This window comes from Spinacia oleracea, chromosome 4, assembly GCF_020520425.1.
Source record: "Spinacia oleracea cultivar Varoflay chromosome 4, BTI_SOV_V1, whole genome shotgun sequence".
Taxonomy (NCBI): Eukaryota; Viridiplantae; Streptophyta; class Magnoliopsida; order Caryophyllales; family Amaranthaceae; genus Spinacia; species Spinacia oleracea.
In genome coordinates, this window is record NC_079490.1 from 163,779,914 (window position 1) to 163,794,800 (window position 14,887).

Sequence of the window (14,887 nt, forward strand, 5' to 3'; positions counted from 1 at the left end):
AATCGATCTTTAAAATTCTCAAGCAACGAATCATGCTTCCGCAATCAACCCAAAGCCTAAGAACTAATCAAAATAAATCCGATCGAAATCATACAATGCAATGACTTACAATCCCTTGCCAAATCAATGCATCGCGTTCCATTGACCAAGCAAAGTTACGTCTAACCAAGCAAGCAACGAGGACCCCCCCAACTTATGCATTTAATTGCAAAACTAGCAAATCCTACCTTAAAACCCCATACATGAAAACCCTAGGCTACACCCAAACCCCTAGATGAGAACTACTCACTCATGGACTTGACTATAAATTTCAACATGATGAATTCAATGGAAGTATGCATTTCCGAATAATCAAAGCAAAAATCCCTAACCAAAGAGTTCAAGTTAGTCTCATCATGGCAATCAAATCTATAGGCAAAACCATCATCCACAATACAATCAAAATCACCAAATCTCAAGAGATTAGCAAGGAAACTAATAAGTCTAATCATAAAGGATTAGGAAAAGATAAACAATCAAACAAGTAGGAAGGGAAAATATAAAAGTGCCTATTTTGGGGGTTTTTTGATTAATGAGAAAAATAAGAGACAAAGTAAGAAAAATCAGAAATTAATGACATTAAATAGAAATAAGAGTTGAGAATTTTTACAATGAAGCTTCAAAATCCAAGATTAGGGAGAATCCCAAGCAATACAATGAGCAATGAATGAAGTTCTCCTCCTTTCTCTCTCTAAAATTAATTTCAAACTACTTTTGTAAAAAACTAGGTTTTCTAAAAGCTCCTGAAATGCTTTAAATAGTCCCGAAAAGTGGTTCAGCGCTGGCAGCAGGTTCGGCCGAACATAAATGAAGTTCGGCCGAACTAAGAGACAAGTTCGACCGAACATAAGGCAGGTTCGGCCGAACCTGGGAAGAAACAGGAGCTACTGATTGCGATGTTCGGTCGAATAATTGGGGAGGTTCGGCCGAACATAGGTAAGTTCGGCCGAACTTTTGTGAATGTTCGGCCGAACTCTAGGCTTAATTCTTCAGGCTGTTCTGCTTTGTTTCGGCCGAACACATCTGAAGTTCGGCCGAACGTCTTGAGTTCTTGACTCCTTCCTTCCACTTCGAGCTTTCCTTGGATACCGTTGACTTCCATTGACTATTCCGTCCATTTACTTGTTTTCCTACACATTAACAAACCCGTGAAAAGCAAAAGCTTGACAAAAATTAAGAAAAACAAGGCGAAAGGGCGGTAATTAGGAGAAACCGAGTCAACTAGCATGTAAGAGCAAAAGGACTAAAATGAGCATAAAAGGGGAGGAAAACAAACAAAAACAAGAATAAAAAGATGCAAAATACTATCCTAGGAGTGACATAAATGTCACTCATCACTTAGGTATAGCTAAAATTAGAATATGAGATGAATTTGATGCAAGGATGGATTGTGTATTCTTGCATTTAATTTGATTGATTTTGCTTATTAATCTATTCAGATTGTTGGGATAAGGTTGGCAAATCTGAAAGAACTCGGGATGAGGTTGGCAAATCTGAAATAACTCGGGATGAGATGTTACTTGAGTTGGAGCAAGAGTGCCTAGAAGTATACAGGAGAAAAATTGATGTGGAAAACCACTACAGAGTTCAGCAACTACAAGAAATGATTATTCAAAGGTGGAGTTGGCATCCATATCTTCTGCAATAGGAGAGAGACATTCGGCAGGTAAGGAACTCTAATACTATTCCCACAATTCATAGTGTAGATGTTGACGTTTCTTTACAATGCAGATACTACTGGATGTCGTTCATGTATTCAACGAAGTCTCTTCTCTTGCTCAGAAAAAAGCAGTCCATAAAAGTAACTCAGAACGGAATCGAGGTAGTATATTGCTTCATCAGTTCATCACAAGTTCTTTTTTCTGTCCTCTACAACTGTTGTAAGGACCTTTTGCCTCAACTTAACTCAATTTTAAATTATAATGACAAATTATGCAGGCTTTCTAAGAGTATTATCCTACACTGGAGGAGGAATTTGTCGTTCTAGAGTGTGTCTGGAAATCGGATTAATTTTTGTTGGTAGAAACATCTGGTAAAGGCAAGATATCGCAGCAAGGTGGGAGTTCATAAATAGTACAAACTCCGGGAACATCTATGAAGTACCAAAGTATTGGTGCTTTTATGGAAGGTAATACGTCCACCTCTGTGAAATTTTCCATTTTCTCATCCGCACACTTACTCTCTTTTACAATTACCTTTAAGGTTGTATGTGCTGGTTGTCATTTTTGTTGCTTGGGGTTGTGTCCCTCATTGGCCTCAAATTATTCAAGCACAATGTTTTTGTTTCACACTGAGATTTATCAGCATCAGTATTTGATCCTTTCTCATTCTCTCTTTGTTCATACCAATCATAACCTTCAAGGGAACTCGTGGTTTTTCCGATTAGATGCTTCATTAAATTTGCAACTCAACCTATCTTCTATTTCTTTCAGATTGATAAAGTTCTGATTGTCCAATACATTGTAGATTAATGTTTGAATTCTTTAATATGTAGGCATAGTGATTCTAAAAGTGGAATGAAGCGTGTTAGAAGTTTTTCAGCTGGTGATGTTGACATAGAAGATGTCTACCCTAAACCCTTTACAACCAGGCTTTCTGTTTTATGAGAAGTAAACTCATTAGGAGCTAAGATTAGAAAAAAAAAAAAGGCAATTTCCATGAACCTGTAGTTCTCTTTTCTTGATGTACGAAGTAACTTGAGAATGATTAACCTAGCTTGACATGTATGTGTATCCAGTTTTGGTGTTCTATATAGGCATCTAGATGATCTTTTCGATGCCATGTATCCCACTTGACTGTGTGGCGTATCACTCACTTAAAATACCAGGATTTAGTTTCCCACCTCGTGCTAGCCACCTAACCTAGAATCCTTACCTATGGGAATGAAAAACTTATGATTACCTTTCCAACCTAGAGATTATGCATGAAAGAAATGCTGGGAAAGAAATAATTGTCATTGTCTTCTTAATGTTCAATACTTTACCTATGTTTATATATGAATTTAAATGCTAAATTTCCATTTGTTTCACCTAAATTATGCCTGTATTATAGACATACCTCGGTAATTAGGGATTTTATTTTCGTTTCTCAAGATTATTTTTTCATTACATTATGAATTATAGATTTAGGAGGTAGTAATATCTACAAGCTAGGAAGAGTTATAAAATAGGACTCAGAGGATCCAGCCAATGATAATTATGTTGCAGTGCTACTTTTATAGTGACAGTTTCAAGTAATCAACTTATCTATTTATTTGTTTTCTTATTTGTTTATATTGTGTTCTTTTCACAATACTGTTTATAATGCTGCAGAACTCTTCAGACGAGCTTGCAAAATATTCAATACTGCGGTTGCGTTGGAAAGAATTTTATTGAACTGATTCATCTTTTCTCAGGACAATGAAGTTGTTTCTGATTACTCCCACTGTTATATTTGCACATATGGGACTTCTTTGGAAGGACAAGTCAATTTTTTGTGAATGACAACAGCTCACCTCCAAAGGATATTCATCGTCAATCTGATCAGGAGGTAATTAAATTGTTGATAATTTGTACTTTTGAACTACTTGACTACGGTAAATGCTTGCATGGACTTGAGATCTCAATTGCATTTATTAGATTATTTTATTGTAGGCTTCCATTATTTCATTATCTTTTTAGATTTTCATCCCATATGATGAAAACTTCTTTTTTAAAGGGGACCCCATAAGAAATCTGTTGGAACTTATGTCTTGCTCATAACTCAACAAGCTAACCCTTCCAAACCTCCCCTGAATTGTGTATTTCCACACTGAAGTAAATAACAGGAGAAATTTTCAATAACAACTGTATGAAAGGAACTTCTGAAAACAGAAAGGAAGGGACTTATGTCAGGTGGAAGAGATCATATGCTGCATGTAAAGTCATTTGTGAGTTGTGATAAATTTTGGACCCGATAAGTTGGCAAGCTGTGATATGCTTGGTGACCTAATGTGGTTAGCTCGTTCAACCTTATGCGAATTGATATTTTCTTATCACATCTTTCACCTTATAAATTCAGTAGCATGCTTTAGAAACTAAATGTGTTGACGGGACCATCTTGCGTCGTTTGCTCCAAATCCTCATGTCTCATTTTTAATCGCTAATTTTTAAACACTGATCCTCATTGTTTGGACGGGTTTCAAATGAGTTTTAGTTAGTTAGAATTTGATTGCCTAGCTTTGTTTAGTTTTGGGACTGAGTTAGCCAAAAAAGGGATCAAGGGAAATATTTTGGTATTTCGGTATTCCCACAGCTGCCAGGAGTGTATTAGGGCTTTTGTCATTTTATAATTTCTCATGCAAATGATCCTCCATTGAGAGGAAGTTGTAAGATACGAGAGAATAAAAAGAGAGTATTAAGAAGAAAAGTCTATGTCCTATTATTCGATTGATGAAAACAAATTTGCCCAAAGGTATTTGTTCATTGTTTGCCCTGTCTGCCTTTTTAAAATTTTGTTTTTGGTTATCTTGCACAAATACTTCTGGAATTACAAATTTATGGGTTGTCAGATTCTCCAAGTCCAGGGATGGGAAGAAAGAGGAGTTCTCCGACATGGCTAATGTTGCAGGTTCCTCTTCCAGTGCATCCCCGACAATGAATGGTAGTACTGGAAATAGTTACCGTTTCCCTAGGACTAATTCTTTAACTTTTAGTAGTAGTCCAGTCGAATCAGGTTCTCCGGGCCTGAGTGGATTGCAAAGTCTCGGAAATACATGTTTTATGAACAGTGCGCTTCAGTGCTTAAAACACACTCCTAAGCTTGTTGACTATTTTCATGGAGTTTACAATAAATAACATTAGCACTACCCTGTTGAACTTGTATTTGAGGGATTTCTATATATGTAACCTACATCAAGTAATTAGTTGCGTTTCTTATTGTAATACCTCGTATTTTTAAAATATTTATAAGTATATTTTATTATATTTATAAAGCATTTTACAATTTTTGGAATTTATTTCGCATTTAAATAATATTTAAATGTATTTCATTTAATTAGAATATTTATTATTTTAATTAATTACGAAACGAATTTAATTTTTGAGTCGGGAAATTAAATGGGTCGCAAGTAATTTTTAAAGGTTCGGGTTTTAAATGAAAAGTCCAATTCGTTTTATCAAACGAGCCCAATCAAAAGAATTTAATTCAAGTCCTAAGCTAGCCCAATCATTTAATTCCCTAAGCCCAATTCTATTTTCCTAAGCCTAGCCCATTGAAAATAGGGAGCCTATAAATAGGACTCCTCATCATTAAATGAGCCCCTAAAATTCATAAACCCTCTTTTGCTTTTCCTACCCCTCACTCTAACTCCCTCTCCTCTCTCTTTGCTCGGCAGTCCCGCACGCCCAGCACCACACTCGCCCTCGAGTGTTGCGTGCCTTCGTGCCGTGTGCCCGCTTGTCGCCCACACTCTCTCTCGCCCTCCCTTTTTCTCGCAGCCCGCCCAGCCAGCACGCATCGCTGCTGGTGCCGTGCTGCTGTGTTGTTGTTGCTTCGTGCGCAGCGCACACCCCTGCTCTCGTCTCCCTTGCTTCGTGCACAGCGCACACCCCTGCTCTCGTCTCTCACTTGCACGTTGCGCCCAGTCTGCACGCGCTGCCCTGTCGCTGCCCCTTGCTCGTCGCCCTTTGCTGTGCGCGCACACACACGAGCGTGTGTGTGTGTGTGTGTGTGTTCGTGTTTGTTCGTTATTCAATTCTTTCGCCCAATCACAATTAATTCGTGGTTGTTTCGTGCTATAGGCCGGATTGGTATAATTCTCTTCTTCCTTGCCTATTCTATTTCAATTCCGTATTTTAAATTATAATATTATTATAGTTTTGAATGATTAAAATGCTGGAAATCGGTTGTGAACACCGTGCTTTGAGGATTTACGTGTTGTGATTCATTAGGCTTGTTTTAATTATTAAAGTATGAATTTTCAGATTTGTTTATTTAATAAAGAATTGATTTTTAAGATGATAAATTGGTTTTATTGGGATTTTCAAGTTAGGGTTTTAACCTAGACCAAATGAGTCAATTGATTAGCATAATTAGGTGATGATTTTAATTATGATAATCAATTATATTTTCAGATTTGAATAAAGGCTTAAAGTGTTGATTTTTATTGATTTTAAAGACGGAAAAAGTATGTTTTCGTACTAGGGATTGGTTTTACAAATTGAGACGATTATATTATTGAAAAACGATTGAATTCTAAAGTTTAAATGAGGTTTTAGATTTTATAAAGTTGCTGGAAATTTAATTAACATGGAAATAGTTTAAGTTTCATTATTTTGTTAATAGGAGGTGATTTCTAAGTGAGTGCTCGTATTGCAAAGTGGCCCCTACGCTTAGGTATTCAAGGTACATACAAGTCTAGGGCGACCACACCATTTGTCAAAGACATTACATGATTGTTGATGATGTGAATTATATTATGTGGATTCATATTTGCTTGGTGAACGATCATGTGGATTAATATTATTGGAATTATTGAATTGTTGATTGAACAAGCATGTTGGGATTATTATGAGTATGAATTTCATTGTCAATCATGTTGTTCAATATTTATGCATGTATGGTTTGTTTTACATGCAAGGGATGGATTATTTATTTGTATGCTATTGTACGGGATGTCTAGCATACTTTGAGCCAATTATTCGTACTTCGTTGTACTATTTATTTTACCACATGTGAAGGGTTAGCTCACGTAAGCCACCGCACATGTAGGGTTCAGTCGGGAATATTGTATGAAATGAATTAGGATTTTTCGTGCAAGGGCACAACCCTCATGTTAATGGGCATGATGTGGAATCTCACTTTTGTGAGGAGGAACATGGTAGTAATTTCACAAGTGTCTTGCTTTGTTGATCACAAGTCCTAAAGCATTAAAATAAGATTGTTTTGGTTGTTGTTTATTAATTGTATGTGTGTATGTGTTTGAGTCTTGAGTTCGCCTTTAATGAAATATTAATAAACGTAAAGTGAAACCAGAACAAGATTCAAAACTTTTGGAACGTATATACCTTGAGTATGAACAATGGGGGGAGACTTGCCGGAAAGCTTGATCTCCTACTAATGATACAAGACGTTGTTTCATTTATATTATGCGCAGGAATTCCGTCGGTATGGCCCGACACTCGGTATGGCCCGATTTTATTATTTATTATTTGGTGTATGGTTGGCTCCCATCACCTTTTTTCCTTTATGGAACATTCTTTTGGCCCGTTCGAAGCTTATTCTAATTAAATTGTGAGTCAAGAGTCGAGTCTTGTATTCATGCTTGGTTGTTAATTATTATATGGCTTTTGCATGTTGATTAGTACTTAGTGAGTGATGCATGTTTTTAGTTTTATTTCACTCTATTCTTGTAAGTACTCAGCTTTTGCTGACTACGTGCTTTGTGTTTCTTTGGTCATGGCATTTGCCTTAATGACCCTATGATGATCTATCATTTGCACTTGCATTGATGGGGAGTAGAATAATATAGCAGGTTGGTAGATCGGAATCATGTGGCTTGGGATGATCGAGAGAGTTGCATGTGTTTCGTATTTTGAATTATTTAATTATACTTTAATTATGTTTGAAATTGTTGAACTTTTTATACTATGGTTTTTGGGCCGTCATGGTTCCAAATTGTAGGAGGCCTCGATATTTATTAATTATGTTTTTAAAAGTTAGTTGACATTAAATTCCGCTGCGTAATTCTGGTAATAGCCTTAACCGTTATCACGGTGGCGGTAATACTTTAGTAATTCCTTTATTTTAAGTTGAAAAATGGTTTTATAAAAGCAAGGAATTATTAGGGTGTTACACTTATCATCTACGGAATAATGTATTCATGCTTATGATTAATTAGGCTTGTGATTTGCATAGAGTTTCGGGAGATTTTTTTTTATATCTTGGGGGAACGTGCGCGCTAGCGCACGTTCCAACAACTAGCTGGAATTAAAATTACACCCTCCTCCCCTATCATTCCTTGTTTGCTTTTTGTAGATGCCGATTTATTATTTTGTAGAGCCAAATCGGCTGCATGTGCTAACCTTCAAGATATTCTTTCTTATTATCCTCCATGTCTGGCCAATTGATTGATTTTAATAAGTCTTGTATAATATTCTCAAAACCATTTAATAATCCAGGAAACAACAATTGACAAGTTATTTTAATATGACCTCTAAATCCTTTCTTGGCCGTCACTTAGAGTGTTATTTAATTCTACGTCTGTCACTAAGAAGAATTTTCAACATCTGTTAGTGAAAGCAAAACAAAAAATGGACAGTTGGTCCTCCAACTTGATTTCTAAAGCAGGTAAAACTGTTTTAATTCAGAGTCATTTAGAGTGCCTCCCCTCCTATGCTATGACTATTGCTCGCCTCCCTAAGACAATCACTAGTTCTTTATCTTCTTTTGGAAACAATCACCCGAAAAAAAGGTATTTCCATGTTTCATGGGATAAAATTTGCCAGCCAAAGAACCAAGGAGGGTTATGATTGTGAAAAACATAGGCAACTAACTATTCTTTCTTTGCTAAATTGGCTTGGAAGATTTTATCGGATCATAATATTTATTGGTACAATCTATTCCCGCTAAATACTTGAAACATAATTCACTTTTTGGTTGTGAACCCCAATCCATGGATCTGGAAAAATATTCTTCAAATACGACCTCTCATTTCTAAATGACTTAGATGGACAGTAGGATTCAGGTCACATATTCTTTTTTTGGCTAGATAATTAATGTTGTTCAACAAATTTAATAACCTTATTAAATTTAGGTATTTCGACCATATAAAATTTGAACCTCACAAATGACCATTTTATCACCGAAGATAGATCATGAGATCTTACTTCTGTATCGTTAGTAGTGCCTCCACACATAGTTCAGATAATCAAAGGTATTCCCTTACTTGTGACCAATTTAGTAGTTCTTGTTGGGGTTTTTCTATCAACGGGAAATTCACTGTCAAATCAGCCACTTGGCTAGAACATAATTTATCTTCTCCTTCCAAATGGTAATTTTCATGGATTTGGAAACTCAATATTGCTCCAAAACTCAATTTTTTTGTATGGAAACTATTACAGAATGATCTTCCAACCTGTGCCAATATTGACGTTAATAATATATGCCCCTTATACGTACGGTAATCGAATAGAATTCCAGGACCACTTATTTCTACAATGTCCAATCGCTAGAGAATATTGGGATGCGGGTGTCGTTGTCCGCTGGCTAGGAAATCGTATTCACGACTCTACTATCCTCGATCTTTTCCATAATCTTCATACTAATGTCAACCTTCCCGTTAAAAAAAATATTGCATCACTTTGGAGCATCTGGAAGACTCGTAATAATCTCAGCTTCCGAAATACTCCGCCTTCTTTTATGAGTACTAACATTAGAGCACTCAAAAGTTTCAAAGAATGGGAATTACGTACTTGTATTGATTCTTTGGATGACAATATTCCTAATAAAGGTACTTATCACTCCCCTAACACCATCAGGGTTGCTTGGTCACCCCCCTGATTTTGTTAAAAGTAATTTTTATGGTCACTTCGTAATAGATGTAATATCCCATATTTATAAACATATTTATTAATAACAATTAGTCTTAATTCGAAATTATGAAATTCTTTTTATAAAACGAGTGAAATAAATTTCGTTTATATTTATTCTTTCGGTTATTATTATATTATTAAAACGTTTTGGATTACGTTATAATTTATCGATTCACTAAGCTATTGTTTTAATCGATTTTAATATTTTATAAATTATATTAATTTATATTCATTATTGATTTTAAAGATATTATGATTTAGATTAATTATTTTTAAAGCTATATCTATTTATGAAATTATGATTTTAAAACTTACTCGTGGTAATTTGATACGAGCAATTATTTTTCTAAAACTTGTTCTAATTAATTGGGTCAATTGTTTCAACATTACATAGTCAAGCCCATCAAAATGCCATCCTAAATCAGAATTTTAAACCCAAAAGAAAAAGGGAAACAAAAATCTCAACACCACCATCATCAAACATCACGCATCATCATCTTCTTCACCATCATCAACATGTTCATCATCATACATCCATGGAAGCTTCTTGCAAGTTGCAAATCCACTGCTCATCTTCTACGTGTAACCCATCAATCCAAACACCATCACCAACCTTCTCCTCCACAAGAATCACCACCCAAATCATCCAATCAAATTTGATTTTCAATCTGATTTCTCACACCATTTCACCTATAAATAGAGCAAGAATTTACTCAATTCAATTCACAAATCGATTGCAAACCCATCCTCAAAATTTCAGCAAGTTTAAATTCAAGAAAATTCATTTTCACAAATAAACTCCCTGCTTCTCGTTGCTCCGGTCGACCACCACCGCGGCTCTACCGCTGCGTCAGCCACCACCACCCTGCTCATTCGCCGGTCCTCCTCTCGCAGCCCCAACTCCCTGCTCCCTCTTTCTCCTCTCCGTCGCCCCCCCCTTCCTCGCCGACTGCTTCGCTGCTCCGCCCGCAAACCACCACCACCAAAACCCGCGGCTACCACCCTCCTTGCCGCCCTGCAGCTCCGCCTTTGTCCCAGCCCAACCAACGAACCCAGCCCCACACAGCTCCTCCTTCTCTTCCTCTCCTTTCCTTCGTGACTTTTCTCTGTAAACAAGACCAATATTTGGTCTTTAAAATTCCTAACAAAACAGTAAATTTAGAGGACCCAAGTTTATATTTTGACCCATTAAAGAGTAAGTCGGCTCATTCTCATTTTCTAAAGCCTTATTTATTTATTTCTATTCTATTTTTATTTTCGTTTTCGCTCTATTTAGATTCTTAACGTTTTAATTATTTTGCTGTGTTTTTAAGTTACTTAATAAAGTCGTTGTTATTGAAATATAATTCTAACGATGTTATTATTATTATTATTATTATTATTATTATTATTATTATTATTATTATCAAGAATATAACGTTTATTAATTTATAACTTTGAAAATTAAGAATATAAAAGTACTTCTATTAATTATTTTATAATTCACTAATTAACGTTTTTCGAAAAGTTTAAAAGATAATTTTATTTTATAAGTCGTTTTATTAATTCAATCGAGTTACTAATATTAATTATTTAATAACAAGAAGAAGCGGTCTTTGGAGCTCAAGAAGAACGGCCCATCTAAAGTAAGGAAAACGAGTGCTAATAGTGGTTGAGGTAACATCTATTGCTAACACCCACAATCCCCTTCGCAAATGCGTTTATGGAAATGATTTATGAATTTGAGAAATGCTTTATGATTTACAACCATGTTTATATTCTTGATTGGATTGTGGGATGCTCTTTTGATTTCAATAATGATTTTATGAAAGTATGAATTATTTCAATGAGCTTTACGAAGCATGATTTATGATTATGAAATGATATTCTGTCAACTCATGAATAAGAAACGAAACATGATAATGAAAAGTGAAAGACAAGGTTCTGGCAGTATTTGATCTGTTCTGTTCTGATTCTGATTCTGATTCTGATTATGGTTGTGCACGTACCCTCGTACCCTGCTACCCCATTATGGGTAACGTCTGTTTCTGTCTGATTATGATGGTACGATCTGGTGGGAGACGTCCTACATTCTGTTCATACTTGCCAGTAACCATGAATGAATGTTTTAATAATATAATGGAAAACTATTATATTTTATCTTATTGTTTATCTTGAATTGCAAAAGATTTATGAAATGATTTGCAAAAAGGTTTATAATATTCTACTCTCCTTCTGTTTGCAAATCAAATGAATTGAAATGAATTTACGTTGTTAGGGTAGTTGTTACTGGGCCTCGGCTCATGATATTGCTTTTGGATTTTAGGTACCGAAGAGGACAACGGGATGGATTAGTGGTGAGGACGTATCAGTTAAAGCAAGATTACTCAGTTTAATAAGTGAGCTTCACTAGTTAATTATGTACTAAAACTCTAGCTTTAAATTCTAAGAATTATTATGGTTTGTATCATGACAATTTAGTTAATTCACGAGTCTTTGTTTTATTAATCTTAGTTTAGATTAATATTGAATTATGCGCCTTGTATCTCTCAATAGAGAGGTACGGCATGTGACGCACCGACTAAACTAGGATTCCGCTGCTAATTATGGATTATTAACTTAATAAAATTGACTAGAAGTCGGGGCGTTACAAACTCTGGATCAGCCGGTGTTGTACTTCGAGATAATTTGGGCAACAATATCGTTAATCGTACGTATAATCTTGGAAAATCGTCTCTGCTTCTTACCGAAGCTATAACACTTCGTAACAGCCTTCTATTAGCTATTGAACACAATATTCGTCATGTTTTCATCGAAGGTGATGATTTATTAATTATTAATATTTTGCACGAAAAAACATAGTGCCCTTAGAAGATCCAATTGCTAATAAATGATGTCAAGCATCTGTTGAATCAATTTGATGAACTTTCCTCCCGACATGTATGTCGAGAAGCTAATCGAGATGCAAATTATGTTGCTGCTGTAGGCCACCTTATTACGACTTACCAAGATATTCTTATATAGACAATAAGTTTTTTATTTTATTTATTTAGATAAGTTAGGCTATAGTCTTGAGAGAATACTATCTTAACTTAGGTATACTTTTTTTTTTTTTTTAAACTAAAAACTGACGTCAGCAGTCCCCCATACATTTCACGCGCTGGCGCTCAAAAATCAAATTCGCGAAAATACAAAAATACCAAAGGCGGAAAAAAGAAACAGAACTAACAACCGCCAAGAGCCGTAGATTTCGGGATTCATCTAACGGCAAAGAAACGCGATCCGTGTGCTTTAACATGATTGGCTGAGATTTAAATTAAACAATCAAAACAAAACCTCTATATAACTGTAACAAAGCCAGCCTTTCTTCTAGACATCCCTTATTTTCTCTCTCTAAATTCCTCATCTTCGTCTTTCTACATTTTCTCTCACTACATAAAATCTCTGAAAATCCAAGCTCTAAAAAAATGGCAGGGAGAGGCAAAACCCTAGGTTCTGGGGCGGCGAAGAAGGCAACATCTCGAAGCAGTAAGGCTGGTTTGCAGTTTCCGGTGGGTCGTATTGCTCGGTTTTTGAAGGCTGGGAAATACGCCGAGCGTGTTGGTGCTGGAGCTCCGGTTTACCTCGCCGCCGTCCTTGAATACCTTGCTGCTGAGGTATTTTCTCTCTCATACCTTCTTGATTTGATTTGGTTTGCGCCTTTTGATGTTGATTTTGACGAATCTAGGGTGTAATTAGTTTGTGAATTCAACTTTTTTTTGCGATTGTTTAAACTTTTGATTGAGTATTTTGATTTCAGATGCCTGTTGTTTGCTATTGACCACGTTGAATCTAGGGTCTCCAGCATTTTTGAGATGATCGTATAGCTAGGCTTTGATTTAATGTTATTCAGTTGTTAGTCATGATTACGCAATGGATTTTGATTTAATGAATTGATTGAAGTTTTGTGTAATTCTGGGATCAAAATTGCAATACCTAACATCTCGCATCACATAAAGAACCTGAATTTAGATTTATTTTTGAAAGTGACTTTTGAAATCATTTATTCACATTGTAAAATCAATTGAACATGAAATCTGTACAAAATCACTGTACAATTGCTGATCTGCATGTTCAATTTTTGGTGTAGGTTTTGGAATTGGCAGGAAATGCCGCAAGAGACAACAAGAAAACTAGAATTGTGCCAAGACACATTCAATTGGCAGTAAGAAACGACGAGGAGCTAAGCAAACTTCTTGGTGATGTGACCATTGCCAATGGAGGTGTGATGCCCAACATCCACAACCTTCTTCTCCCAAAGAAGGCTGGTAGCAACAAGCCTACCGAGGATGATTGAAGATTTCATTTAGTGATCAAATGAAAATGTGGATCTCAATAGAACCCGAAAACTCACTGTTGTCGGCTGTTCAGTAGATTTTATAGGAATGTAGTTAGGGTATTAGGGGTTTCTCATCATATCAATGATCAATTTGTTGTTACTCGTGGGGTTTTGGTTAATTGTAGTTGGGTTAATCTTAATTAATATATTAGGGGGCTTTCGATTGATTTTTCATACTTCTCAATGTGTATAAGGTTTCTTGTTTCCTGATTTTCCTGACAATATGAATGAAGCAACTATGAAATTTGTGGAAAATTTTGTTCATTTGCTGCAGCCTTAATGCATTTTAGGGATCAATGAAGTAGGAAATGTTAGTTAGATTAGATTTGAGAATGGTGCTTCGAAGGAATGAATTTTGTGACAATGCTATACTTGAAGTTCTTTCCTATTGGGGTTTTGTTCTATCAGTGATTGAATTTGATCGCAGTTGCTATATTTGAAATATTTGTACACATTACTACTGGCTTAAACACACCAGTCTCAACACGTCCTATAGGCACAGTTCCAATGCTTCCAATCTAATAACCTTAATATTATTTAATATGAACATTGTAATCATATTTTTATCTAATACCCCGTTTTATATTTAGTGGTTGTAATTAGGGGTGTGCACAGGTCCATAACCGGACCGGAACAGGTTGGACCTGTGGACCGAAATTTTTAGAATTCGCGGACCAAGGATCGGACCGGAAAGAATTCGGTCCGGACCGGAAAATTCAGGTCCCGTCCGGTTTTGGACTGGCTTGGACCAGGTTTTTTATTTTTATTTTTGCGATTTACAATCATAAATTCAATTTGTTTTTACAATTTTATTTTTTTACGACCGTTCTCTTTAAGTATAGCATACATCACATGATAAGCTTAATTTAAAGGGGATGAAGGCCACTGATATACAAAAATTCTCTCAGTCTTTTTTTTTTTGCGGGAGGAGATTAATGTA

The 14,887-nt window shown here is 35.7% G+C and overlaps 1 protein-coding gene across 1 annotated transcript; it reads left to right on the top strand.

Annotated features, from left to right (window-relative positions):
• The first annotated feature begins 12,937 nt into the window (after window positions 1-12,937).
• Window positions 12,938-14,202, top strand: LOC110802247 (probable histone H2A.3). Its single transcript, XM_022007691.2, has 2 exons — window positions 12,938-13,225; window positions 13,699-14,202. The coding sequence occupies exons 1-2, from the start codon at window positions 13,037-13,039 to the stop codon at window positions 13,903-13,905; spliced, it is 396 nt and encodes a 131-aa protein (XP_021863383.1). The 5' UTR covers window positions 12,938-13,036; the 3' UTR covers window positions 13,906-14,202.
• The last annotated feature ends 685 nt before the right edge of the window (window positions 14,203-14,887 follow it).